This window comes from Theropithecus gelada, chromosome 2, assembly GCF_003255815.1.
Source record: "Theropithecus gelada isolate Dixy chromosome 2, Tgel_1.0, whole genome shotgun sequence".
NCBI lineage: Eukaryota > Metazoa > Chordata > Mammalia > Primates > Cercopithecidae > Theropithecus > Theropithecus gelada.
In genome coordinates, this window is record NC_037669.1 from 102222429 (window position 1) to 102249093 (window position 26665).

Consider the following 26665-nt stretch of genomic DNA (forward strand, 5'->3'; position numbering starts at 1 on the left):
GAGAGAGAAGAGAGAGGAGAGAGAGAGAGAAAGAAAGGGGGAGGGAGAAGGGAGGGAGGAAAGGAAAGAAGGAAGGAAGGAAGGAAGGACTGTACATACTGAAATAGGATGATCTATATTAAGGTAAACAAGCAACTTGTAAAATAAATTCAATTTCTACCTGTACATAAATATATAGAATAAGTCCTGGAAGGTACATGGAAGTGCAATACACATTTGCTTTCTGTGTATTGTTTGAGCTCTTTATAAGGAGAAATACCAAAGAACACAACGTGACTTAAATTGCTGAAAGCAATTCTCCAAGATTGATTCCACAAAAATATTTTGAGAGCCCATAAACATAAACTTCAGCTGCATTAATCAGGAAAATGCAAACGAAAACTAAAATGTGATATCACTTGACCCTTCACCAATAGGTAAAAACTAAAAAGCTGGAGAATACTAAATGTTGGCCAAAATGAGGAAAACAGAAACTCATCTTCTGACAGTTGGAATGAAAATTGATGCAATGTCCCTGAAAAACCTTGGTATTACCTAGCAAAGTGGGACCTGTGCCTCCCCTACAACCCAGCAATTCCACTCCTGGTATACAACCAAAATAAACTTTTGTACTTGTATTCCAAATAATATATACTAGAATACCTACATCAGCAAATTTTGTAATGGCTAAGTAAAGGAAGTCACCCAAATAGAATGTAAAAGTATTCATACAATGGACATTATACAGCAGCAGAATTTACCTACAGCTATATAAAATAGATGAGTGCCAAAACAGGCCAGGCGCAGTGGCTCACATCTGTAATCCCAGCACTTTGGGAGGCTGAGGTGGGTGGATCACCTGAGGTCAGGAATTCAAGACCAGCCTGGCCAACATGGTGAAACTCTGTCTCTACTAAAAATACAAAAATTAGCCAGGCGAGGTGGCAGGCACCTGTAATTCCAGCTACTAGGGAGGCTGAGACACGAAAATCACTTGAACCCAGGAGGCAGAGGTTGCAGTGAGCCAAGATCATGTCACAGTACTCCAGCCTGGGTGACAAAGTGAGACTGCCTGAAAAACAAAACAACTACCCCCCAACACACACACACACACACACACACACACGCACGCACGCACATATACACACACACAGAGCAATGCTGATAGAAACAAAGTAACAGAAAAATTCATGGAGTATGATTGCATTCACAAAAAGATCAAAGTACAATTGAATAATCTTATTGCAAGGAGACAACAAAAAAATTCAAGTTAGTGATTAGCTCTAGGGGGAAGGAGAAGGCTACAGCCCAGGTAGGGCACATGGAGGACTTAGTAGATATGGGTCATATTCGATTTCTAAACCTGGATGATGGGTACACACATGCTCAACTATTCATAAATGTTCATGTGCTCTTTCTAAGTATGTTTCAAAATTTAAATACCAGTGTTTATGGCACCCCCACCCCAGCCCTTCCTCTCTTTCACTCTGAGGAGACTCCAGCATGCTCCATTCCCACCTGGTCTCATTGTGCCTCCCTCAGCCCTTGTGCTCAGCTTATTACTCCTTCCAGGAATGCCACTTTTCTTTGGCTCCACCTGTCCAGATCTTACCTGCTTTGCCCAGTTCAACTGATGACCCACCCTCCCTGCTCCACCCACAGCCCTCGGAATGCTTTTTCTGAGATTGTTCCAGCCCTGAGGGCAGTTGTATATGCTTACCACCTCCCTCAGACCATTTCTGGGTACTTAGCCTATGGTGCCATGTACCCATGGTCTTCTCTCTTCGTGAATATTCTGTATTTCAGATTAGGTTGTAGGTCCCCTGTGAGGAGTGGAAATACCCTATGACTAGAAAGGAAGTAAAGCATTTTTCTGGGGTTTTCGTTTTTTGCCCACCTTAAGTCCTGTCAGCATAATGACAATCTGAAAACTTATGAAGAGCTGATTTTCTCCCCTTCTTAGGAAAATTTGCAAAAAGATATGCTAGTGAACGCTCAACCTTGGGCAGGAGTATCTCTGAGGGGCAGCTGTAATTTATAAAACATTCAAAACTACAGGTATCCATCACTATCAAACCCAGGAACTGGATATTCATGTTTATGTTCAGATAACTTGGTATCCCCCACTCTCTGAACTCAGGATCTGAATAGATTCAGACAGCATGTAATATAATGCCTACTTTCATAACATGAATTCAGATAAAAAGCCCTGAGCAGCCATTAGATTTAAGTGCTAGGCAACACACGAAGGGATATAAACACCTCATTTAATCAGTAAAATAGCCTTGTGAGGTTTTATGCCAGTTTTACAGATGAGAAAACTCAGAAAGGTTAAGAAACTTGCTCCAGAAATTCCTGGAAATGCTTAGCACAGTGCCTGGCTTATTTTAAGTGTTGAATAAGGGATAGCCGGTAATTATAGGTTGATGGAAATAGAATAAAGCGTTACAGAGACAGAGATTGGGCAACAATGCTGAATGGTTTGACTCAGGTCTGCTTACTCAGGAAAAACAGGAAAAACAGACATCTGTGTAATGTCATTCACACCATACCACTGCTGCATCATTGCTTGGCCATGGCACTGCCTAATTTATTATTGCAAAATCTGATTACGGAAATAAAAGCTTTCTATTTGATTCCCAGTGCATTGTGGAGCTTTCTTTGCCTTGTTTTCCTTTAGAACCCAACCTGAACAAATGAATTAGGGTTCAGGGTCTACCAAATTAGAGAGGGCTTTGCCTGTGTAAGCTTTGAATTGAAATTTTTAAGACATCAGGAAATGGGAACTAAAGTGCCCCTTAGTCTCTATCAAATGTAATTCACAATATTTATGAACGATTCTCTGTGTGCACAGCTGTGAGCAATCTACCTAAACAGGAGATCATTTTCCAATGTCCAAAGAGGTCTGGGCCCCTAGAACTGACGCTGTTTTCCTGGTGAATGGCAGTGGACCCCATCCAGCAGGCAGTGAAGACATTATCCTCCTATTATGGGTCACCTGATCTCTCTTAGGTAAATGCTAATTCAATTAGCTCTGCAGTGTCTAGTTGAGCATGAGTGTAATAAAGTTCCACATTGACCCCTTACACAGAATTACATATAACTGTCCTACAGAATGCCCTGCCCAAGAACTTAACACCTACTAATCCTAGATAGAAAAAGAGCTTCCTGTGCCCCATGAAGGCATGGGGAAGTATTGTGGAGGCCTGTACAGAGAGTTGGAATGAAAGCCTACAGAGGTGAGACTTTGTGACTGAAAGAAAATGTTTGGAACTGTAGACTTCAGTGCTGGATGCTGACATCACATTCCTAAGGCCATATGAGGCCCGCTGCATCTCAGCAGGTGACACATAGCAAGTCAGGAATAAAATCAGGTCAGGCACTCCATGGCAGAGCCAGAGGACAGTACAAGGACCTGCTCACAGAGATCCAAGGCAACCCTTTCTTTCCACCACAAGGTCACATGAGCCTTCTCTTTCCCAGACTCCCAGACACCATCTTGGCAAGATGAAGAAAGAAGGGAAGGAGGCCTAAAAAACCCTAAAAAACAGCGTTTGCCTAAGAGTGATCAGGTTACCCACAAAGACACCAAAAAAATCTGATAATATTATTAATTGGCAAGCTAAATTTTCCCCATCCCATCCAGCAGGGCAGGGGTTCATGCAAAAGTTTCAATTATAGAAAACAAGCTACACTGTCTTCATATCTCTGAGTTATAAATGTGCATACCTACTCTAATGATTTTTGTGCTTTAAATTAGCAGACATATGAATTGTCCAGTTACAGCCAGCCCTTCGGTGAAGCTGGATACACCCACACAGTTATCAGTAGAGCAGGAAAGGGGACCCTTGTGACAGGAATCGGTCAGAAATCACTCTGACATAAAAGTCTGAGTGTAAGCAGTCCTGACTGATAGTTCAACTCTGTAGTATCAGGGACCCAGGCTCTACCCGTCTCATTTCTGCCATCCTCAACATGCAGCTTTCAGCTCCCACCACCACACCCACACTTCTGCAGCATGAGATGAGAAGGTTTTAAAAATAAAAGGCACACACCTTTCTGTTGAGGTCACAAACTAAGAGTTGAATATATCACTTCCTCTTACATACCATTGCTCATGACTTAATCACATGACCATACAAAGGGCGTTGGTTAGTTATTGCCACAAAGATGCTATGTGACAAACAACCACAAAATATCAGTGGTAGATAACAATAAGCATTTACTTCTTGTTCAAGTGTCTGCAGATCAGATTGTATTTGGCTGATCTATGTTGGACTCAGCTGGACTTGGCTCCAGGCTATTCCTGATACCAATTACTATGCCAGTCAGGTCCTAACAGGAAACAAATGGCACACTCAAAATGGACAATTTGAGGACAGTTTAATAAAGGAAGTATTCTCTTCCTGCTCTCTGATCTCCCACTGATGCCTCCCATTGGCCAAGCCCAAGAGGAAACCTGTGGGCAAGGGGAGCCAGTCAATACCTTGGGTCACAAAACCTGGTTCAAAGAGCCATGCAGTCATGGGCAAGGAATAGGAAAACCAAATGGAATAGTGCAGTACTCTAGGGCCAACCACCTCCAGGAGCCATTATCATTCCTAGGCCTGACAGAGCAAGAGGACTAAGGCCTACTAGAAGCAGAGAAAGTAGGAGAGAGAGAAGACTGCCTGAAAGTAGCTGTAGCCTTTTGTAGAGAGGTATAATCAGCCCTCAGCAATCCCACAAGAAGAGAGCCAAGGGAATAAACACCCTCACTTCGTTCTCTTCCTGCTCTCTCATCTCCCACTGGTGCCTCCCATTGGCCAAGCCCAACAGGAAACCAGTGGGCAAGGGGAACCTGTTGATGTAATCCTTGAAGGTCATTATCTTGGGGCACAGAGCCTGGTGGAGAACAAGGGAAGATGTGGAAGAGAAGACAGATAATATCTAGCACACAACCCAAATTATTTTAAACAGAGAATTTGCTGGCTCACATATCTGAAAATTCTGGCAGTAAGGCTTGAAGCAGGGGCTCACATGATGTCATCAGTATCTGGTTTTCTCTATTTACAGGATTTATACGGAAACCTTCATATACAAATATAAATTCTGGAGCCACTTTGGAGCATGATAGCTCTGCTCCCATCACTCTTCAAAGTGGCTCCAGAATTTATAACCTTTTACATTCAATCACAGTCGGAGCTACCAAAGGAATCATTGTGTCTCACTGAGTCTGGTCAAGTCACGTGACATACCTGAACCAATCATAGTGCTCAGAAAAAGAGAGAGGCACTCTTTCGTTTTGGTCTGTGTCTGGAGGGAAATCATGGCATGGAATCTAAATGAGGAGATGGAATGTTGATGGTGGGTAGCCAAAAACACTGTTATCCTAGGTCTCTCTTCCCAAGTGCACGGGGCAATGTTTCTCAACCTTTCTATGTCTATTAATCACTTGGGGCTCCTATCAAAGTACAGAACGTGATGAATTAGGTTTGGAGTAGGGCCTCAGAGTCTTTATTTCTAATAAATGGTGTCAATGTTTCTGGTCCAGGGACCACACTTTGAGTAGCAGCGTTCTTTAGAAGCACAATCCAATATATAGTAGCCACTAGCCACATGTGGTGATTGAGCACTTGAAATGTGGCTAGTCCAAATTGAGATGTGGGCTGTAAGTGTAAAATACACAGTGCCTTTTTAAGACTCAATGTGAAAACAATGTAAAATATCATCAATAGTTTTTATATTGATTACATGTTGAAATAATATTTTAGAAATATAATTTTTATGTAAATGATATTTTGGATATATTCTATATGTTTTAGATCCTTAGGTTAAATAAAATGTTATTAAAATTAATTTTGCCTGCTTCTTACTACCTTTTTTAATGTGGTTGCTAGAAATTTTTCAATTATATATGTGGCTCAGATTATCTTTCTGTTGGATAGCCCTGCTTTAGAAAGAGGTAACACCTGAAGCTGCTGAACTTGGTGTTTTTAAAACACATTCATCTTCACTTATGGATAAGCAACCAGAGGAATCTGGTTGAACCAGAGCCACATGAGACCTACCTCATATGGCCTTGGCCTTGGCCCACCCTCATGACCTCAGGGATAGGTCACTGCAAGTTGAATTAATGCATGAGTGTTTAGGACAAGGAACACTGGAATGAGTCATTTGATCTGAGGAAGGAGGAAATTCTGGAGACTACGGATTCTCCTTCCTATCCAGCAGTCACTTCATTTCTCATTTTTGTTTGAGCAGCTGCCTGAAGCAGAAACTACTACTGTGCTTATCAACTTCCTTAATCTATCTTGCATACGACCACTAAACTAATTTTCTCCACACTCTGGTTTTAACAATTCCCTCCTAACCAGACACAATCGATGCTCCCTGTTGCAGCCTGAGTTCCAGTGCCCCCAGTCATTCCTACTGAAGCTGGAGTCTTGTCCTACCAGTCTACTCCCTGCTCCTAAATATGCCTCTCACTTTCCCCTTCTGCTTAAATTATTTCCTTACTGCTTGAATCTCCTTCCTCTCTTGGTGTCTACCTACCAGTTCTGCCACCTTCCAAAGCCCCTAAATGTCATCTTTTCAAGACCTCTGTCCCACAGAGTCCTGTCTGCAAGACTTGTAGGACATACTGTTTTTGGAACCAGCCAGCGCATCTGTTATAGAGGACTCTGTTGTCTAACTCTTGAGTTCTTCAAGTCTTCTGTGTTTGTGCTTCAATTATTCCACTGGGTTTTAAGTTTCTTGAGAACAGAGCCATGCCTAGCTTAGCTTCATATGCTGCTTTTGACCTGGACCAATATAATAAGTAGGTCCTGAAAAGCCAAGTTGGTCAATTTTTTCAACATAAAATGAAATTATGGTTGAAAATATATACTCTTTTACATATGCATATAGTTATCAGCAATCACTTTTATAATGAAAAATATTCTTCCTTTAAAAAGCAAGATGGAAAATTAAGCTTTGGTCATTTCATAAGCACCCAGGGGCTTTTGTTTCTACTTTTAAAATATGTTTAATTAAAATATTTAAATAACATTAATTATGTATTATTAATATAAAATATTATTATTAAATATTAGTAAGCTTCAGTATCAATATTAATAAATTTACTTCTGGCTGGGCACAGTGGTTCATGCCTATAATCCCAGCAGCACTTTGGGAGGCTGAGGCAGGTGGATCACCTGAGCCCAGGAGTTTGGAGTTTGAGACCAGCCTGGGTAACATGGTGAAACCCTGTCTCTGCAAAAAAAAAAAAAAAAAAAAAGTAGCCTGGTGTGGTGGTGGTGTGCACCTGTAATCCCAACTACTCAGGTTGCTGAACTGGGAGGACTGCTTGAGCCCAGGAGGCAGAGGTTGCAATTGCAGTGAGCCATGATCATGCTGCTGCATTCCAGCCCAGGCAACAGAGCGAGACCCCATCTCAAAAAAAAAAATTTACTTATATATTTACTTATTAATTAATAAATTAAATAAAATTTAATGTTAATACAGTATTAAACTATATTAATTATATTAAATTAAAAATTGTTTGAATTTTTTATTTTGAAATAATTGTAGATTTACAGGAAGTTACAAAAATAGTACAGGGAAGTTCCTATATCCTCAGCACAATTTCCCGCAATGAATACATCTTACATAACTATAGTACAATATCAAAACCAGGAACTTGACATTGGTATAACGTGTGTAGAGTCTTATGCCATTTTATCACATATATAGATTTGTGTAACCACCACCAAAATCAAGATACAGAGCTACTTGAAAAAAAGAAACATCTTTTTTTTTTTTTTTTTTTTGGGACGGAGTCTCGCTCTGTCACCCAGGCTGGAGTGCGGTGACGCGATCTCGGCTCACTGCAGCCTCCACCTCCTGGGTTCAAGCGATTCTCCTGCCTCAGTCTCCCGAGTAGCTGGGATTACGAGTGTGTGCCACCATGCCTAGCTAATTTTTTGTATTTTTAGTAGAAACGGGGTTTCACCGTGTTGGGCAGGATGGTCTCAATCTCCTGACCCTGTGATCCGCCTGCCTCGGCCTCCCAAAGTGCTAGAATTACAGGTGTGAGCCCCCTCACCCGGCCTGTACTGCAACATCTTAAAGCTCTGCCTCTTTGTAGTCACACCCACTTCCCTCCCTCACCCAATCAAAACACTGGCAGCCACTGATCTATTCTCCAGCTCTATAATTTGGGCACTTCCAAATGAAATGAGAATTTCATTTTGATTTATTTATAGTGTTTGAGAGTAACTGTTTGAACAGATTTTTTAGTAGGTGCTCTAGGTGTAACATTATACATATGTTAACTTATCACAGTTCTACTTGTGTTGACGTTTTATCAGTTTCAGTGAGATATAGAGGCCTTTCCTTGTTTAAGTGCCTTGACTCTCCCTCATTTATAGCTGTCCCAAATATTTCCTGTACATAAGTTGAAAACTACATCAGACAATGCATGGAGTGTTTAGGAGAGGAAGTAACCTGGTGGGTTAGATATTTTGAGGAAAGAGGAAATTGTGGGGATCCCAGAGTTTCTTCTCCTAGCCGGTAGTCATTACATTTCTCTTTTTTGTCTGTGAAATTGCCTGAAGCAGAAATTACCACTATGCTTATCAACTTCCTTAATCTATCCTGCACATAACCACTAAACTGATCTTTTGCTTAAACCATCAGATATAATTTTGGCAATTCAAGAAAATGAAAGCTTACTCAATTTACACATCTTTCTACTGGTTCTCTTGTTTTTCTTTCTTAGTATTCCAAGATTTTTTTTCTTGTATTTCTTTCTTTTTCAAAAACTTCCTTTAGCTATTCTTTTAGGGTAGGCCTGCTGTTGACAAATTCTCATGGTTTTTCTTCATCTGAGAATGTCTTGATTTCCTCCTCATTCCTGAGTAATATTTTCACTGGATATAGAATTTTGAGTTGACAGGTTTTTTTTTTCAGTCTTTGAAAAATGTTGTGCCAATGTCTTCTGACCTCTATGGCTTCCGATGGAAGAAATCTACTGCCATTCAAAAATTTTTTCATTATTGGTAAGGCATCATTTCTCTCTGGCTGCTTGCAATATTTGTGTCTTTGTCTTTAATTCTCAGAGGTTAGACTATGAGGTACCTTGGTGTGGATTTCTTGGGGTTTATAATGGTTGGGGTTTGCTCACCTTCTTGGCTCTATAGATTTATGGGTTTTGTTGTTAGTGGTGGTTTTTTTTTGCCATATTGGGCAAATTTTCAACCATATTTATTTTAATACTTTTTTAGCTCCAAATTATTTCTCCTCTCCTTTTGGGACTCTGATGACATACATGTTAGACTTTTTTTATTGTCCCACAAATTACTGAGACTTAATTTTTTTCCAGTCTATTTTCTCTCTTTTGTTCAGATTGGGTGGTTCCTATTGGTTTGTCTTCAAGTTCACTGATTCTTTGCTATCGACGTCTTACAACAGAACCCATCCAGTAAGTTTTTTCTTTTTTTTTTTCAGTGCTAACGTTTCAATTTAATTGTTTATATCTTCTATTTCTTTTCTGAGACTTTAAAAAAATTTGTTTCGGCCGGGCGCGGTGGCTCAAGCCTGTAATCCCAGCACTTTGGGAGGCCGAGACGGGTGGATCACGAGGTCAGGAGATCGAGACCATCCTGGCTAACACGGTGAAACCCCGTCTCTACTAAGAAATACAAAAAACTAGCCGGGCGAGGTGGCGGGCGCCTGTAGTCCCAGCTACTCGGGAGGCTGAGGCCGGAGAATGGCGTGAACCCAGGAGGCGGAGCTTGCAGTGAGCTGAGATCCGGCCACTGCACTCTAGCCTGGGCTACAGAGCGAGACTCCGTCTCAAAAAAAAAAAAAAAAAAAAAATTTGTTTCAAGGATGTTTACAATTACTTATTGAAGCATTTTTACACTGGCTGCTTTAAAGTTCTTTTCAGAAAATTTTAACATCTGTGTCATTTTAGTGTTAGCATCTGTTGATTGTCTTTTCTTGCTTAAGTTGAGATTTTCCTGGTTCTTGGTATGTTGACTGATTTTCAGCCTTGGACATTTTGGATGCTATGTTATGAGGCTGGATCTCTTTTAGATCTTCTGTTTTAGTTAGCCTTCTTTGACATCAAAACAATGCTGTCTGGTGGAGGTAGAAGTGCAGGTTACTCTATTGACATCCCAGGGTAGAGGTGAGGGAGAACAAGGGAGAGAGTGCCTAGTTACTGCTGGGTCAGGATGAGAGTTCAGGCTGCCCACTAAGCCTCCCCTGATACAGCCTTGGCTGGAAGGGAGAAGGATGCCTTGTTACTACTCCCCATCTGGCCTCCACTGACATGATAGAGGACATTACTGCTGGGCAGTGGTGAAAGTGTTGACTCTCTGCTAGACTCCCTCTGACACCCAAGTGGGTGGGAGTGGAAGTTTAGGTTCCCCATTTGGTCTTTACTGGCAGGGTGTAGGTAATACTACAATTTTTTCTATGGTTTAGCTGGAGTGGTTATTTTGTACAAATTTTCTTTCTTGCAAGACTGTCCCTTTCTGGTCCTTTGGCTAGTAAGTGCAGGTTTTCCTTTTTTTTTTTTTTCCTTTACCTGCACTCATTAGTTTATAGTTTTCTGCCTTCTCCATACTCAATTTGAGATCTATTAGGCGTAGGCAAAAACAAAACCCTAGGCCAGTGCCATGTGATTCCACAGGTCCTGAGGTCCCTAACCATTCTATCTTCTTCTTTCAACGCTTCAGAGTCTCCTTATATTTGTGTTTTATATAATGTCCAGGGTGTTTTGCCTGTACTTAGCAGAGGGAATAAGCAGAAGTGTTTTTACTCTATATTGTCTCAGAACCAGACATCCCCAAGGGCATTTAAAACATTCTGTATCATCTGGCAAATAGCCAGTGGGGACAATGTTCCCCTAAATTGATGGTGCGGTCCCTCATCTTCCACCCTTACCCGCCCAGTGTTCTGCTGTGTGAATTTTTTTTTTTTTTTTTTTTTTTTTTTTGAGACAGAGTCTTGCTCTATTAGTGCAGTGGCATGATCTCAGCTCACTGAAACCTCAGCCTCCTGGGTTCAAGTGATTCTCCTGCCTCGGCCTCCCAAGTAGCTGGGATTACAGGAATGCACCACCATGCCTGGCAAAATTTTGTATTTTTTGTAGAGACAGGGTTTCACCATGTGTGCCAGGCTGGTCTTGAACTCCTGACCTCAAATGATCCACCCGCCTCAGCCTCGCAAAGTGCTGGGATTGTAGGCATGAGCCACTGTGCCCAGCCTGTCTTATTTCGCTTAGCGTTTTTATGCGACATTGCAGCATATATCAGAATGTCTTTCATTTTTAAGGCTAAGTAAAATTCTGTTGTACATATATACCACGTTTCATTTACCCATTTATCTGTTGATAGATGTTGGCTTGGTTACACCTTTTGTCTATTGTGAATAATGCTGCTACAAACATGGGTGTACAAACATGTCTTCAAGACCCTGCTTTCAATTCTTTGGGGTATATACTCCCAAGTGGAATCACTGGATCATATGGTAATTCTGTTTGTAATTTTATGAGGAATTGCCATACTGTTTACTATAGCAGCTATACCATTTTATATTCCCATCAAAAGTGTACAAAGGTTCCAATTTCTCCACATCTTCAGCAATGCTTGGTGTATATATAAAGATATAAATATATATGTGTGTGTATATATATATATATATATATATTTTATAGTAGCCATTCTAATGGGTATGAAGTGGTATCTATCTCATGGTGGTTCTGATTTGCTTTCCCTAATTAATGATATTGAACATATTTTTATGTGCTTATTGGCCACTTGTATATTTTTTTCTTTTTGTTTCTTTTTTTTTTTTTTTTTTAGACAGGGTCTCGCTCTGTTGCCCAAGCTAGAGTGCAGTGGCGCAATCTTGGCTCGTGGCAACCTTCGTCTCCTAGGCGATCTTCCCACCTCAGCCTCCCGAGTGGCTGGGACTACAGGTGCATGCCACTACGCCTGGCTAATTTTTGTATTTTTTGTAGAGACAGGGTTTTGCCATGTAGCCCAGGCTGGTCTCCAACTCCTAGGCTCAAGCAATCCACCCACCTCAGTCTCCCAAAGTGCTGAGATCACAGATGTGAGCCACCACACCCGTCCCTCATTTGTATATCTTCTTTGGAGAAACGTCTGTCTAAGTCTTTAGCCCATTTTTGAGTTAGGTTGTTTGTTTCTTTTGTTGTTGAGTTGTAAGAGTTTTTTTTAATACATTCCAGATATTAACCCCTTATCAGATATATGACCCAGTATTGTCTTTTTACAATTGGTCAGTTTGAACCAGCAACCAACAAAGTCATACTATATTAGTGCATTTGATCTTTATGACCCAAGTCTTATCTCATCTAGAGGAAATCCCTCTCTCCAATTCTCTCCCTGGTCATTAACTTGTGGCGAAATCCATGTCCATCGTCATGCAGAATCGTAGTTTTGAATTACAACTATGCTGCTGCCCTCCAAAGTTTCCTGCTTTGCCTTTGATAATTTCAGCAGTAAATTTTCCTTATTGAAAAAGGAAAGTTTCTCTTTTGAATGCTCCTAGAGGACTAAAACTGAAAATGAGAAGAGGAAGCTTTATTCACATTTGGGAACCCAGCTAATGGGAAAGAAGGCACTGGAGACAGGCAGGTGTGAGGAGTGTGAGGGTCAGATAGGGGTGGGGAGCGCACATTTGGGTCAACAGCCTGGCCTGAGAGAAGAGAGGCTTTTCCCAAGAGGGGACCGGCCCAGGACTGTCTCCCCAGCCATAGGCAGCACATGGCAGACCCTGGGGGCACCGCCAGGGCCACACTGTGGCTCTGCTTCCCAGGGGATGCTGGAGAGAAAGGTTCGGCCTCAGGAGTTCTCTGAGTACACAGGGCCTTCCCAGGAGTACCTGAGGGCACAGGGGCAAGGCTGGGGAGGCTCCAGCATCCAAGTGGCTCAAGAGCCAGGACATGGCAGCAGATAGACCACTGAGACAAAAGCTACTGTCACTGACAATGTCTGAGCACTCTAAAATGTCACTAGAGTTCTCTCTGGGATTATTATGAGTTTTTTTCTTTGTATTTTCCAAATTTTCTTAAACAGTGAAAAAGCAATACATTTGCTTTAAAAATAGATCAGTACCTTTAGGATTAACATAGATGTGCCCAAAGAAGATTAATAGGAATAACAGTGCAGTGCTCAGTGGCTAGAGTTGGGGGGTCCTCCAGACGCTTTGGAGCATAGATTAGCCCCTACTCAAAGACTGGGCCAGGGCCCAGGAGCATGGCACAACCCAGGAAAGATTGAACATGGCCGGAGGAGGGCAGTCTCCTGAGTGTCTTTAGCTGAGATCAGTATTCCTGGTTCTGCCTGCAGCCCTGCTGAGGACTGAACCTATGAGGAGGGGGCCCAGCTTTCAGGAAGCCCCTGCCAAATCCACTGGAACCCACCCAGTGGACCAGCTTCTCTTGCCCACATTACTGCTTCCAAACCTCTTCCGCTCAACACACAAAAGTTTCCAAGGTAGAATATTCTTTATTATGATAAACTCAGGATGCAGGATGTATTCCAGGATACAGAAGAATGGCAAATATAGGCTTTTCTCAGATATCTTTGAAATTATTATAATGCATACAAAATATGTAGAAGATGCTTCTTGAGATTGCTCTAAAATTCCCAATATTAAAGGGGGACAGGTGCATGGCAGCTAAACACCTCAACAAGATCATACATAGAGGGGCCTCCATTCCCTCCCAAGATCCTGAGAAAAGACACCTTGCTCCAGCCTGGCTGAAAGTGGAGCAAAGAGATGCATTTTCTATTGGATTTAGGGTCCTAAGGTCTGCCCTGGGGCACAGACACTTAAGACCATGACACCTTGTCCCCAAAGGACAGCTTGAGAGTAATGTACAAATCACTCTGGGAAGGAGAGAGGGAGAGAACAGCTGTGTCTGTAGTTCATTGTTGTGTGAGTTTACGCAGCTCTCCTCTCTCTGTGCTTCATTAGAGGTATAAATACCAGTTCACTGGGTCCTTTCCAGAGTTTGGTTTCAATGAGTAGGGACACAAGAGAAAAGGAATACAAGAGTGCCCAATTTTTGTTCAGGGACATGGTTAGGCTCCCTCAATGATGGGACTTTCCCACCTAGCTGTTCCTGAGAGCTGTACCTAGAGAAACGTTTGTATGCAGCTGCCTGTGTGTGTGAGAGTGCACGTCTGTACATATGTGTGTGTCTGTGTGTGAGTTTGTATGCGCCCATGTGCCCACAAGCTTTGGGGCAGGAGGCTCTTATATGGTCGCTGTTTGTAAACAAATAACTTTGTAAGGCAATCAAGGTACAAAGTTGGTGGGAAAGCTCTCAGAGGGTGGCCCAGGGAGAAAGGCTCCCTGCTCACATCATTACAGTGACTCATCTCCAGAACTCATACTTGATGAATATGCCAGAGGCCAGGATCCCTTCTCATGCCAGGTGGAGCTGAGAGCATGACCACAGGCATCCTGACAGGCGGAAATGAAAAGCAGCTCAAGCTGCTCAGGCAAGTCTCTTGGGGACTCATCACTGCTGAAGGTTGGGCAGAAGCTGGGAGGTGTCAAAGATGCAGATGAGAGGTGGACCCATTAAGAAATAAGGCTCAAGGTGGGATCTCCTTGTGCTGGGCCAACCTGCTTCCCCACCTGCCCTGTGGGGAAGTGGAATGGGAGGTGTGCAGAGAGGCACTGAAGCATCAGTAGGCATCATTGTGGAAGAAGCTGCCTCAGCAGTGTCGTGGTCACAGCAGTGGCCAACATGTAGTCCAGCAACAGCCAGCTCTCCCGCAACCAAGACTGCCCTCCCCCAGGAGACCCGGAGCTATGCTTCACCTTTCCCTACAGGGATTCAAACATAGCTACTCTCTGTTCTCCCCATCCTACTCCTCAAGTGAGGAAACTGAAGCTAAAGATGTATGAATGGCTCAGAGCAGAGCTGGCTCTGCTGGTCCTTCTCCTAGCCCCAGCTGGTCCTGTTCTATACTGTCCTGGCTGATAATCCAGCAAGTGGACATGCCACTCACAGCTACTGGTTCCATGCAGAACATGAAATGTGATGTCCAGCTGCTGCAGATGTGTCTGTGAAGTTGGCCTCTCCAGGAATTGAGAGGCAAGTAGAGCACAGATTCCTCCTAATAACCAAAGGAGGAGGCAGGGCAGAAGTACATGGACAGGCAGACAGATACACGCACACCCAGGGCCTCAGAACAGTCTTCAGGGCAGGGACAAGGCCTTGGCAAGGCGAGTCCAGAACCAAGATTTGGTGCAGGGGTTGGTGTAATCGCAGACAGTGATGAACCTCAGGATGCTGGGGAACTCTTTCTTCATTGCTTTGTACTTGATGGGGATCAGTCGCTTCTGATGGGCACCTGCAAGCCAAGGGGTGCCATGCTGGCATCAGGCCCTTGCCCCATGGTGGGACAAGCCCAGTCTTCAACACAGGGGTTAACAACAGCCATCCCCCATCTAAGCACCCTGGCACACATTCACTCACACAAAAAGGCACACACATGTACACATGCTCAGGTGTGCAGAGATCTTCAGCAGTTCTTTGGTACTGCATCCACAGCCCTTGGGGAGGGAAGGCTGACAATCCAGAGGCCCCACCTACACATTCCCTCATTATCTTGCCAGAGCAGGGTTGAGCTTACCTGGAGAGAGGCTGAGTGCAAATTTGGTCTGGAAGTCACATTCCTTGCTCTGCAGGTAATCATCAGAGACAACCACCACCATCCGGCGGCACCTAGGGAAGAGTGGGCAGGCTGCAGGTCCCGTGGCAACTTAGTCCAGCATATCCCCTGGGAATAGCTTCGGGAAGAGCCCACTGTGCCCAGGCTGGACAGTGCACAGCTAGAAGGAGATGCCCAGTATCTGGACCCCAGGGCAGGGCTTCATGCATCCACCCACCCACCCCACGGCCTTCTAGCCAACCTCTTTTCGATGAGTTCACTAGCAATGGACCAGACACAGGTGCCAGGCAGGACATCACGGTCAGACACACACAACTTCAGTCGATAGTTTGTCTGTTCCAGTTGCCGGATCATCTCCTGCACAAACTGGATGTCGCTGGGGCAATAGCAGATGAAGGCATCGAAACGCTCAGGCATATGCCCTGGGTGCACAGCACAAGGGTGGTGGTCAGAGCTCCATGGGAAGTCTTGGGAGGGGTCCAGCCAAGAGTCCCCTGCCTAGGCAACCCTGGGCCCTGTACCCTTCCCAAGATGATACTCCTCAGAGAAAGTGCCCTTCCCGGGAGAGGAAAGATGAATACCTCAGGGGCCAAGCTCTGGATTAACCACGAGATAGACACTGTTTCATGAGCATCTCACAGCAATCCAGATGTAAGACTATTATCTCCATTTCTCAGGTGAGGAAACTGAGGCTCAGAAAGATTAAGTGACTTGCCCAAGGTCCCACTGCCCATCTGCTTCCAACACCCATGCTCTTAACGCCACAATGTCCTATTCCACCTGTCCCATGGGAACAGTATTGGACCCTTACCCAGGGGGTCGTCAAGTGTGGTGATGCCCGCCAGTTCTGCTGTCCGTGGGACACTGCTGTCTACAGCGGCCACCTGTAAAGGCTTCTCAGCCTCCTCCTGCTGCTGCTTCAAGATATACTTTTGGCAATCTTCCTCTGTGGGGAAGAGACAGGGTAAAGCAGGTTCCCTGGGAGTGCCCACCTCTTTACCCGCAGTCAGGATCCAGGAGCTGTCCCACCTCCTCTGGCTGGGTTGTTCTAGAGGGCTTCCCCAGCTCACTGGTGCCATGAGCAGTTCAACAGCTCTAAGAAGTTGAGCTCCCACTGGCTCTCACTGACCCAAAGGGATGTCAGTGGTGTTCTGGCTTTCTGGAAGGCCATCAAAGTCAGGTTTGTATCTCTGTCCCTTCCTAGGGATCCTGAGAATGGTACCAAGGTAGGTCTGCTTCTTCTAGGATCTAGGGCAGATGTGAGCAAGGCGCTGGGCATGCCAGAAAGGCTCAGGAGATCCACTGGTTATGGTGCAGTGAGGGCAGTGATTCCAACCCAGAAGGTGTGCCTGTCTGTGGGCAGCTGTACCCAACGCCTATGCATGTATATTATGTAAGTGCCACTGAGTAGAAAGAAGGGCTGCATTTCCCCAGGATCTGAGATTTCTAAGACAGTCCACTGTCAGTCGCCCCACCTGTCCTGTTGCTGTACTTGAAACAGCCCAGATGCCCCCACAGAAGCCTGATTCTGACTCCTGGTCCTACCTGAAAGCCTCTGCCTAAGCTGCTTTCTTTCCTTCTCGCCTCTCCGGACCTTTCTCCAGTCCTTCTTAATAACCAGTCCCGGTTATTAAGAAGGAACGGGACCCGCATGGTTCTCCCTCTGCAGGCTTCTCTGGCCCCCGAGGCAGGAAATGGGGTCTCTCCATGGGAGACAGGATGCTGAGGCCGCGGAAAGTCAGCCTCCTCACCCCCCAGGTACGAGGCCAGGAAGGGGACGTCCTCACCAATGCTGGGTCCCAGCTCCAGCAGCACGTCGTCGCGGCCCAGCTTGGTAAGCAGCTCCAGCAGTCGGCCTACCGAGGCGCCAGGGCGTCCCTGCCAGGCTTCCAGCAGCCTGCCAGTGGGGTCGGCGTGCGTCTCCAGTTGCCGGATCTCCAAGTACTCAAAGTCCATCTCCTCCGCCAGCGCGGTCCAGTCGGCCGCCACCTGCGTCCGCACGTTCAAGAACAGAGATAGGCGGCGCCGCACTCGCATGTTGAGAGCAGCCAGGGGAAGGGAGGATGTGGAGGAGACCGGGGCCGCAGGCTCAGTGCCGGGACCTCCTGCAGCCATGGCGGGCTGTCCTGGAGCCTCGGCGCGGTCGGGTCGCATTGTCTGCCAGCGCTTCCTCTTTCTCCTACGACACCCGCCCCGCCCCGCCCCGCCGGCTTTCGCTTTCCGAGAAGCGCCGCCCTGCCCTACAATCCGGAGCCCCGCGCAAAAGTGCGGAGGCGGGGGCTCCCACCTCTACCCTTGAGGTCTGGAGGCGGGGGATGTGGGAGCGTAAGAAGTAGGAATATGCCTTTTGAGATCTGGAGAGGTCCACAGCACTGCCCTCGAGGGTCTGATGATGGTAGTAGTAGGTAGGCGGCGGAGTGAGAACGACCCTCCTTCAGAGGTTGTAGGAAACGGGCCTTGCTTTTTGGGATCTGGTGGAGCCACAGTTCTTCCACTGGGGAATCTGAGGGGTTCATACGGTCCTGCCCTAGAGGATGGCGAGGAGGGGACAAGTGGGAAGGCACCAGCTCTGCCCTCCACTGTCTCTGGGGAACACGCAATCCTGCCAGTAGGGGTAAGGGAAGACCCCTGCTGTGCTCCCCAGGTGGGAGTGGGAAAGGGACAGCTGTCTTCTGGAGCCTGAGGCATGCCGTGACCCTGCCATCAAAATGGTTGGGGACCACAAGGCACCCTGTCCTTTGGTGTCTGTGGGAAGCCCAGCGCTACTCTCCAGGGTCTCAAGTAAAGACATGGCCCTGCTATTGGGAGTCAAGGGGGCACGTGCCCTTGCTCTTTAGGTTTAGGGACACAGTCCTGACCTAGGGAGCCCTGGTTCATTCATTTACTCATTCAACAAGTACTTATTGATCATCTACTAAGTGTCAAGCCTGTCCAGGCTCTCTGCCTTGGTGGAGCCCCCAGCCTAGCACGGGAAATGGGCACTAATAAAATCATTCCAATTGGGTGTAAAACTGGTAAAAGTGTGAAACGTTCATTCTCCAGTTAGAGAGCTTGTCACACCCCGGCACCTCTGTAAAATCTGTTCTCCCGGCCAGTCCGGAAGCCCAAATTCCCTGTCTTCTCGAAAGAATGGGAAAGCCCACCCACGTTGGAGTAGGACTCGGGCGTCTCGGAAGTATTTAGGTCCCCCAGCTCGGGTACTGGGACCGGAGGGATAGCAGAGCCGACTAGGAAGTGGGTAGAGGAATTAGAGCCCCGGCTTCCAACTCCATCTCGCAAGCGGAAAGCGGTCCTGGCGCTCCAGCCTTCCGTTTAGCTGCGGGCAGGAGATATGGGTTTGGGGGTCGGGTCTCGGGTTTGGCTACAAAAGGTGGAAAGGCTTCCGCTCTGCATTTCTGGGCGGGGATTCGTAAAGATCCACCTTTTGGTTGGCTGCGGTAGGCTAAGGTAGGCGGGGCATTGAGTGGAAAGCTCGGCTGGGCGGTGACTGTGGGCCCTCCTATAGAGGGTTCGGTAGGCGGTGGCGGGGAGGGGCGGGTTCCCAGGCCGACTCACCTTGTGGTTGGCTGCGGCGGGAGGTGGGCGGGACTTTTGGAGGGGCGCTCGCGTCCCTTCTCAGGGCTGTGGGCGGAGTTGAGGCCTTGGAGGCTGAGATGTGGTTCTGCGCGTGCGCGGACGGCTGTCTGTTAACTCCGGCGGTCAGTTCCGGGACTGGTGGCTGGTCTGTAGGGTTGAGCTGCGCAATGCAGAGGCTGCAGGTAGTGCTGGGCCACCTGACAGGCCGGCCGGATTCCGGCTGGATGCCGCAGGCTGCGCCTTGCCTGAGCGGCGCCCCGCAGGCCTCGGCCGCGGACGTGGTGGTGGTGCACGGGCGGCGCACGGCCATCTGCCGGGCAGGCCGCGGCGGCTTCAAGGTGAGGCCCGAGGGTCTGGGTGCCGAGTGTGGGAAGACGCCAGCGCGGGCTGGGGTCTGGTTCGTATGTTTGGTTACCCTGGACGCCGGAGGCAGCTCCGCATCCAGCTGTGGTCGCTTTGTCTCCCTGGGGTGAGCATGGGGCACTGGGGGTCACCGCGGCTGCTTTTCCTGCTGCAGGACACCACCCCCGACGAGCTTCTCTCGGCCGTCATGACCGCGGTTCTCAAGGACGTGAATCTGAGGCCGGAAGAGCTGGGGGACATCTGTGTCGGTGAGCGCACCACCCAGGCCCTGTGCTGGGCCCTCCCCGTTTTTCCGTTCGTCCAGAGCTCTCCGCACCTCCCTACCCCGAGTTTTCACTGGGGGAACCTCCATGGCCTTGACTTTTGAAGGGGGCCTGCCCCTCCACACCTGTGGGTATTTCTCGTCAGATGGGACGAGAGACTGAGAAAAGAAATAAGGCACATAGACAAAGTATAGAGAAATAACAGTGGGCCCAGGAGGCTGGGACAGTAGGCATGCGAGGACTTGCACCAGCACTGGTCTCCGAGTTCTCTCGGTATTTATTGATTACTATTTTCACTATCTCGGCAAGGGGAGTCCGGCAGTGTGGGGGAAAGGAAGAGAGATCAGACTGTTACTGTGTCTGTGTAGAAAAAGAAGACATAAGAAACTCCATTTTGATCTGTACTAAGAAAAATTCTGCTTTGAGATGCTGTTAATCTGTAGCCTTAGCCCCAACCCTGTCCTCACAGAAACGTGCTGTATTGACTTAAGGTTTAATGGATTTAGGGCTGTGCAGGATGTGCCTTGTTAATTTGTTTGCAGGCAGTATAAAAGTCATCGCCATTCTCCATTCTCTGTTAACCAGGTACACAATGCACTGCCGAAGGCCACAGGGACTTCTGCTCAAGAAAGACTGGGTATTGTCCAGGTTTCCCCCAACTGTGATAGTCTGAGATATGGCCTCGTGGGAAGGGAAAGACCTGACCGTCCCCCAGCCCAACACCCATAAAGGGTCTGTGCTGAGGAGGATTCGTGAAAGAGGAAGGCCTCTTTGCAGTTGAGATAATAGGAAAGCATCTGTCTCCTGCTTGTCCCTGGGAATGGAATGTCTCTGTGTAAAACCCAACCATACATTCTATTTACTGAGTTTGGAGAAAACCGCCTTATGGCTGGAGGTGAGACATGCTGGCGGCAATACTGCTCTTTACTGCACTGAGATGTTTGTGTAAAGTCAAACATAAATCTGGCCGACGCGCACATCGAGGCACAGCACCTTTCCTTAAACTTATTTATGACACAGAGTCCTTTGCTCATATGTTTTCCTGCTGACCCTCTCCCCACCATTACCCTGTAGTCCTGCCACATCCCCCTCATCAAGATAGTAGAGAGAGTGATCAATAAATACTGAGGGAACTCAGAGACCGGTGCCAGTGCAGGTCCTCAATTGCTGAGCATCGGTCCCCTGGGCCCACTTTTCTTCCTCTATACTTTGTCTCTGTGTCTTATTTTCTCAGTCGTCTCCGCCTTGGGAGAAATACCCACAGGTGTGGAGGGGCAGGACCTCTTAGGCAGGAGAACAGGGTGAACAGGGTGGTGGGGAGAAGGTCAGCAGGAAAACATGTGAGTAAAGGAATCTGCATCATAAATAAGTTCAAGGGAAGGTACTATGCCCGGATGTGCATAGTAGGCTAGATTTATGTTTCTCTTTACCCAAATATCTCAGTGTAGCAAAGAGTAACAGCAGTATTGCTGCCAGCATATTTCACCTCCATCCACAGGGTGGTTTCTCCTATTTCAGAATAGAACCAATAGTCGGCTTTACAGACATTCCCTTCCTAGGGACGTGCGGGAAACAGAGGCCTTCCTCTTTTACTAATCTTCCTCAGCACAGACCCTTTACGGGTGTCAGGCTGGGGAATGGTAAGGTCTTTTCCTTCCCACGGGATATGGCCACGAGGCAGTATCTCAGGCTGTCTCAGTGGGGGGAAATCTTAGACAATACCCAGGCTTTCTTGGGCAGAGGTCCCTGCGGCTTTCCGCAGTGCATCGTGTCCCTGGTTAATAGAGAATGGAGAATGGCTATGACTTTTACCAAGCATACTGTCTGCAAACACATTGTTAACAAGACATATCCTGCACAGTCCTAAATCCCTTAAACATTGATTCAGTACAGCACATGTTTCTGTGAGCACAGGGTTGGGGCTAAAGTTACAGATTAACAGCTTCTCAAAGCAGAAACAATGTTTCTTAGTACAGATCAACATGGAGTTTCTTATGTCTTTCTTTTCTACATAGACACAGTAAAAATCTGATCTTTCTTTTCCCCACAACCTTCAGTCTATCCCACCCCTCACCTTGAAATACTAAACATGATATGGCAAGAGTCTTATCCAGCGGATGCCACCCCTAGGTCAGCAATCACTGTTCCACCTCTCTGGGGTGACAACAGGGCTCAGAGGAGGATACCTGGGGAGATGTGCTTTTTCAGAAACTCCCATTTCACTTTTAAGGGCAGGCAACCTGCCCATCTGTGCTGATTTGGAAAAGCTGGGTGCGTGGGCAAGTGAGCGTGGGACGCTTAGCGACAGGAGCTGGTGGATGACCAGGACAAGCTGTTGTATGGCTGGCTCTCCCTGCCCCAAACCCTGATGTTCCAGAGCTGCAAGTGACCCTGCCAAGGGCTAGTGTCCCAAAGAAAGATCTGGAATGCCTCATCTCTGGTTTTCACAGCTATACCTTAGTGCACAGAATACCACCACCTGGCGCTGAATGAAAGTTTATTGTCCACAGGAAATGTGCTGCAGCCTGGGGCCGGGGCAATCATGGCCCGAATCGCCCAGTTTCTGAGGTAAACTTTTCTAGTTCTAGCCATGGGTTGGCCATTTTGATGCTTTACTGGGTCCAGGCCCCAGGGAACTCAGTCTGCAGGTTGGGGACGATAAGGTTGGATACCAGAATGAGGCAACCAGAGTCCTTGACTCCCTGCTCTTGTGAACTCAACCTCTCCCCTACTTTAAAGTGCTGAGCCAGGATACACAAGGCCTTTGGGACTGGAGCAGAAGTTCTCTGTGGCTTGATTTTTAGCCAAAGCCAGGTTGTCACTTGCCTTTTGTAAGTGTGGATTCTGCCCTCATTTGTCAGGTGAGTAACCAAGTAAGCATGCTGAAAAGTGACTTTCAGCCTCTTTACTAGTTGAGCTAACTCCAGTCATATCCCACTAGCAGAGACTTTGGGATAGGGCAGAACCATGGGGAAGGGGGACACTCAGGAGGAGACCTGGTAAACTTTCCTTTAAGCGCCTGCAGGGGAAAGAGTGCTTAAATTAATTTCGTGTGTAGATTTAAGAACTGCTTAGCTTTGTACTTCTAGATGTATGGAGAAGAATAAATAGGAACATTAGCTAGTGAAGGAACAGGAAAACAAAAACCCTCTAGGAACTGGGAGAGGTTTAGACTGCCCAGCCTGTAGTTCAAGGACCCCTACAATCTGGCTCCAGACTTACCTTCCAGCCTCATCTCCTAGCTGCTTACTCACCTTGACTTTTCTTCGTTCAGCCACCTGTCGGCCTACTGTCTTCCCTGATATCGTCATTCTGTCTCCTTGAAGTGCTAGCCCTATCTCCTCTTTCTGCCCTAGACAGAAAGACAAACCCTGCCCAAACACAGTCTCACCATTTTGGCATGACTTATCCAGGCTCTCAGGCTGACAATGAGAGCCCCTTCCTCTCCAGTAGTAGCTAGCCATGTACTTCCTTCTGATGTGGTTTGCCTCCTTGTCCTGTTATTTCAGTCTCTGCTAGTTGATTCATTTTCTGTGTGTTGGTTGGGCATCCTCCAGGGCACAGTGTTATATGCATCTCAGCATCCCTCAGGTGATGCCTTGTGGTAAGTAGGTATTTAGTGAACACTTGGTGGATTGAGTGAAGGAATGGTAACTACCTGCTAGGGAGTTAAGGGACCCTGGAGGGATCAAACAGGCTGCACAGGAAGCTATCCACCTGAGAGAGTCTCTGCAGAGCCTGGCCTGGGCACTAGTTGAGAGACTCTCGAATCTGGCCGTACACCAGAATCACCAGGATGCTTCCACTCCCTCAGGTTCTGAGTCTGTGGGTCTGAGGAGGTCTGGAAATTTCCCTAGGGCTTTTTACTGTTGGCCAAGGCAGGTTACATCAAGAGGGGAAGCCCTACTAGCTTCCAGGGCTAAGACCAGTGTGAGAGTCTTGGGGAACCTACCACAGCAACGGATGTTAGAACACATGATTCCCATCAGAGTGCTTCATCTAGGTGGGATCAGGCTTTCAAGAGTCCATGGGAACATGCAGGGTTAGCTATATGATTACTGGTAAGGTTGAGGGTCCCTGTCCTCAGACTTTAGGCATTTCTTTGGCTCTGGTGCTCTGTCCTAGCAGCAGTGCCTTTTCTCTGTTCTTTGGGGGAAACAGAGATACATAGTTTTCATTTTTGAATCTTCAAAGGGAGAGAGAGAAGGATCCCTGTGGCCCAAACAGGCTTCCCTTGCCTTTGGGCTGTGCTTGGTCATTGATTGAAGATAGTCACAGGAATGGAAGGGAATGTGCTTGGTGGCCCTGGGGAGCAAGTGCCTGCAGAGAGGGGATCTGTCCAGTAGCTGCCCACCCCCATTCCATGGATCTGGCCTGGCATGGGGGCAGGGCTGCTGGGTTTGTTCCCCTGCCCTTTACATCCCTTGGGGGGGGCAGTTAGAAGCATAGGACTGCTTTCCATGAGAGCCTGGCATGGAATTGGGAGCTGATTCTACTCTCTCACCTTCTGTTTCAGTGACATCCCGGAGACTGTGCCTTTGTCCACTGTCAATAGACAGTGTTCGTCGGGGCTGCAGGCAGTGGCCAGCATAGCAGGTAAGTTATGACTGGGTGGGCACCTTGATCCTGGACCTGTGGGTTTGGGTCAGCGAAGTCGCTGTCTGCTGGGCAAGTAATAACGATTTCTGAGAGGACTCTAACCACAGAAAGAGTGCAGGAGCACCCCCTACCACTGCCCAAAGCCTTTTCTGAACATTCCTGGGTCTTCCATTTCTGAGGCTGGGGCTGAGTCCCATCTAGAGACCAGGTGGGGAAGAGGCTCCACTGCTTCCAGAACAGGTGGACTCTGGCAAAGGATGTTTATGAAATGCTTTTGTTGCAGGTGGCATCAGAAATGGGTCTTATGACATTGGCATGGCCTGTGGGTAAGAATTTTTTTCTGCCGGAGCTTATTAACCAACTTGTGACAATAAAACTAATTTTCATCTGAGTTCTCAGAGGCCATGATTTCAGGATTCCCCCCATCCCCATTAGGCAGCTGGCCGGGAGTGGGTTCTCACAAATGCAGGTTAAGAGTAGCTACCAACTCTGGCTGCTCAGGAATCACTCATACCTCTCAGCACTAGCAGGGGAGGGGAATTGGCCTCTAAAAGCTTACTTTCTTGGAAGTATTTCAGGCTGGAAAAGGTGGGCAAGCATTTTGAGAAAATCCAGCATTTGGGTTTCCTTTTGGGGCCCTTGTTGATTCATGATGCTGCTGAGAGAGAAGTTGCAGTTTGGGTTCTCTAAAGCCAGGGACAGCTGCCTACTGTATAACTAGTTTGTTCATTTTACTAGGCTGTCTGTCCCTTTGTCTCCCCACGCTGGTACCAATGTGGAAACTTCCAGCTGCCTATGGGCTGTGAGGGACAAAATGAGATCTGTGGTGGTTCGGTCACTGTCACCTCCATCTAGACTGTGGCTCCATCGTTGGCTGCAGCAAATGGAGCTGCAGAAGTTGTATTTGGCAGTGCCTCCAGGGAAGGGCAGGGCACTGGTGCCCAGGCTTGGGTGGGCATCTGGTGCTGGGAGGGCAGGGGAGTAAGGGCTTTGGCAGGCTGGGGGAAGTGAGCAGCCCCAGGGTTCTGAAATACCCCTGCTGCCTTTTGCATCCTCTTTAGAGTATTTTTTGAGAGAACACATTGCTGGCCCCTGTTGCAGGGCTGTGGCAGCTGGCACTGAGTTGTACTGACCTATGTCTATAGTTGTAAATAAAGCCAAAGACCACTCTACAAGGACTTTGGCTGGGCAAGGGCCATTGCCCTTTGATTTCTGTCATGTTCTTCTGTTTTACTGGGTGAAAGGTGGTGTGGATAACTTGAGAAGGGCTGGAGCTTTTATGAGTTTCTTAGAGAGTATCTGATTCCCAAGCAGGTTAAGGACCACGGTACTAGGATATTAAGATCTGGGCCAGGCTTGACACCCACATCACAGCCTGACTGTTCTCCATAGGCTTTGATCAGCAAGTATGTAGCACAGGGCACTCTAGTTGGAAGTGGGCTCTGAGGTCAGACTACTTAAATGTGGATCCAGGCTGGGTGACCATGGACAAGTTATACAGTCTCTCTAGACCTCAGTCTCCTGATCTATAAAATGGGGATACCTAGCTCAGCTCTTTTGAAGTTGAGAAGAATAAATGGAGTAATACCAACAGCTTACACTGTAGAGTATTTGTCTGTCATGTGACTGACACTGAAGCACTCTAACATCTGAAAAGAATTCAGAATAGTGCTGGGCACATGAAAAGCACTCAGTCAAGGTTATCTGTTAGCATCCCTTGAGGCGTTAGGGTCCCCCATCGCCTCAAAACCCTTTTTTGACCACATTACGCTGCCGTCTCCTTCCTCTCAGCTCGTAGCACTTCCTTGTCTATGCAGGTCTGATCACCCTTTGAGCTCAGCTTTGTGGTTACTTTTATTTTTATTTTATTTATTTATTTTTGAGATGGAGTCTCGCTCTGTTGCCCAGGCTAGAGTGCAGTGGTGCAATCTCGGCTCACTGCAAGCTCCGCCTCCTGGGTTCACACCATTCTCCTGCCTCAGCTTCCTCCCCTGGCGCCCGCCACCACGCCCGGCTAATATTTTGTATTTTTAGAGAGGCGGGGTTTCACCGTGTTAGCCAGGATGGTCTCGATCTCCTGACCTCGTAATCCACCCGCCTCAGCCTCCCAAAGTGCTGGGATTACAGGCGTGAGCCACCATGGCCAGCCTGTGGTTACTTTCTTTTTTTTTTTTTTTTTTTTTTTTTTTTTTTTTT

General features: G+C 47.0%; 2 protein-coding genes across 10 annotated transcripts in view; one reads left to right on the forward strand and one right to left on the reverse strand.

Annotated features, from left to right (window-relative positions):
- Positions 1–13464: 13464 nt before the first annotated feature.
- Positions 13465–18008, reverse strand: MYD88 (myeloid differentiation primary response 88). Of its 7 annotated transcripts, none has more exons than XM_025375364.1 (5): positions 17456–18008; positions 16480–16614; positions 15929–16090; positions 15630–15721; positions 13465–15347 (listed from the first exon to the last, which is right to left on the reverse strand). In XM_025375364.1, exons 1-5 carry the CDS (start codon positions 17820–17822, stop codon positions 15327–15329), a joined length of 777 nt encoding a protein of 258 aa, XP_025231149.1. In that variant the 5' UTR covers positions 17823–18008; the 3' UTR covers positions 13465–15326. The 7 variants fall into 7 exon arrangements, with proteins under 7 accessions (XP_025231149.1, XP_025231147.1, XP_025231145.1 ...); XM_025375362.1 differs by having other exon boundaries at positions 15910–16090; XM_025375360.1 differs by having other exon boundaries at positions 15626–15721; positions 15910–16090.
- A 1201-nt stretch (positions 18009–19209) lies between these two features.
- Positions 19210–26665, forward strand: part of ACAA1 (acetyl-CoA acyltransferase 1) — a 14822-nt gene continuing 7366 nt past the window's right edge. For 2 of the 3 annotated variants that reach the window (XM_025375105.1, XM_025375106.1), the window contains exons 1-5: positions 19210–19582; positions 19762–19855; positions 22381–22438; positions 24387–24466; positions 24753–24795. In XM_025375105.1, coding sequence (XP_025230890.1) covers positions 19322–19582; positions 19762–19855; positions 22381–22438; positions 24387–24466; positions 24753–24795 — 536 coding nt within the window. In that variant the 5' untranslated portion in view covers positions 19210–19321. The remainder of the gene's footprint in view (positions 19583–19761; positions 19856–22380; positions 22439–24386; positions 24467–24752; positions 24796–26665) is intronic. The other variant, XM_025375107.1, reaches the window with a different exon arrangement.

Excerpts from the sequence above, each read along its gene's own strand:
- MYD88 (XM_025375360.1), bottom strand. The coding sequence starts at position 17,822 with ATGCGACCCGACCGCGCCGAGGCTCCAGGACAGCCCGCCATGGCTGCA. Across the intron at positions 16,615-17,455 it reads GGAGCTGGGACCCAGCATTG|AGGAAGATTGCCAAAAGTAT; the intron begins GTGAGGACGTCC and ends TCTTCCCCACAG. Across the intron at positions 15,722-15,909 it reads AGTGAACTCATCGAAAAGAG|GTGCCGCCGGATGGTGGTGG; the intron begins GTTGGCTAGAAG and ends ACTCTTCCCTAG.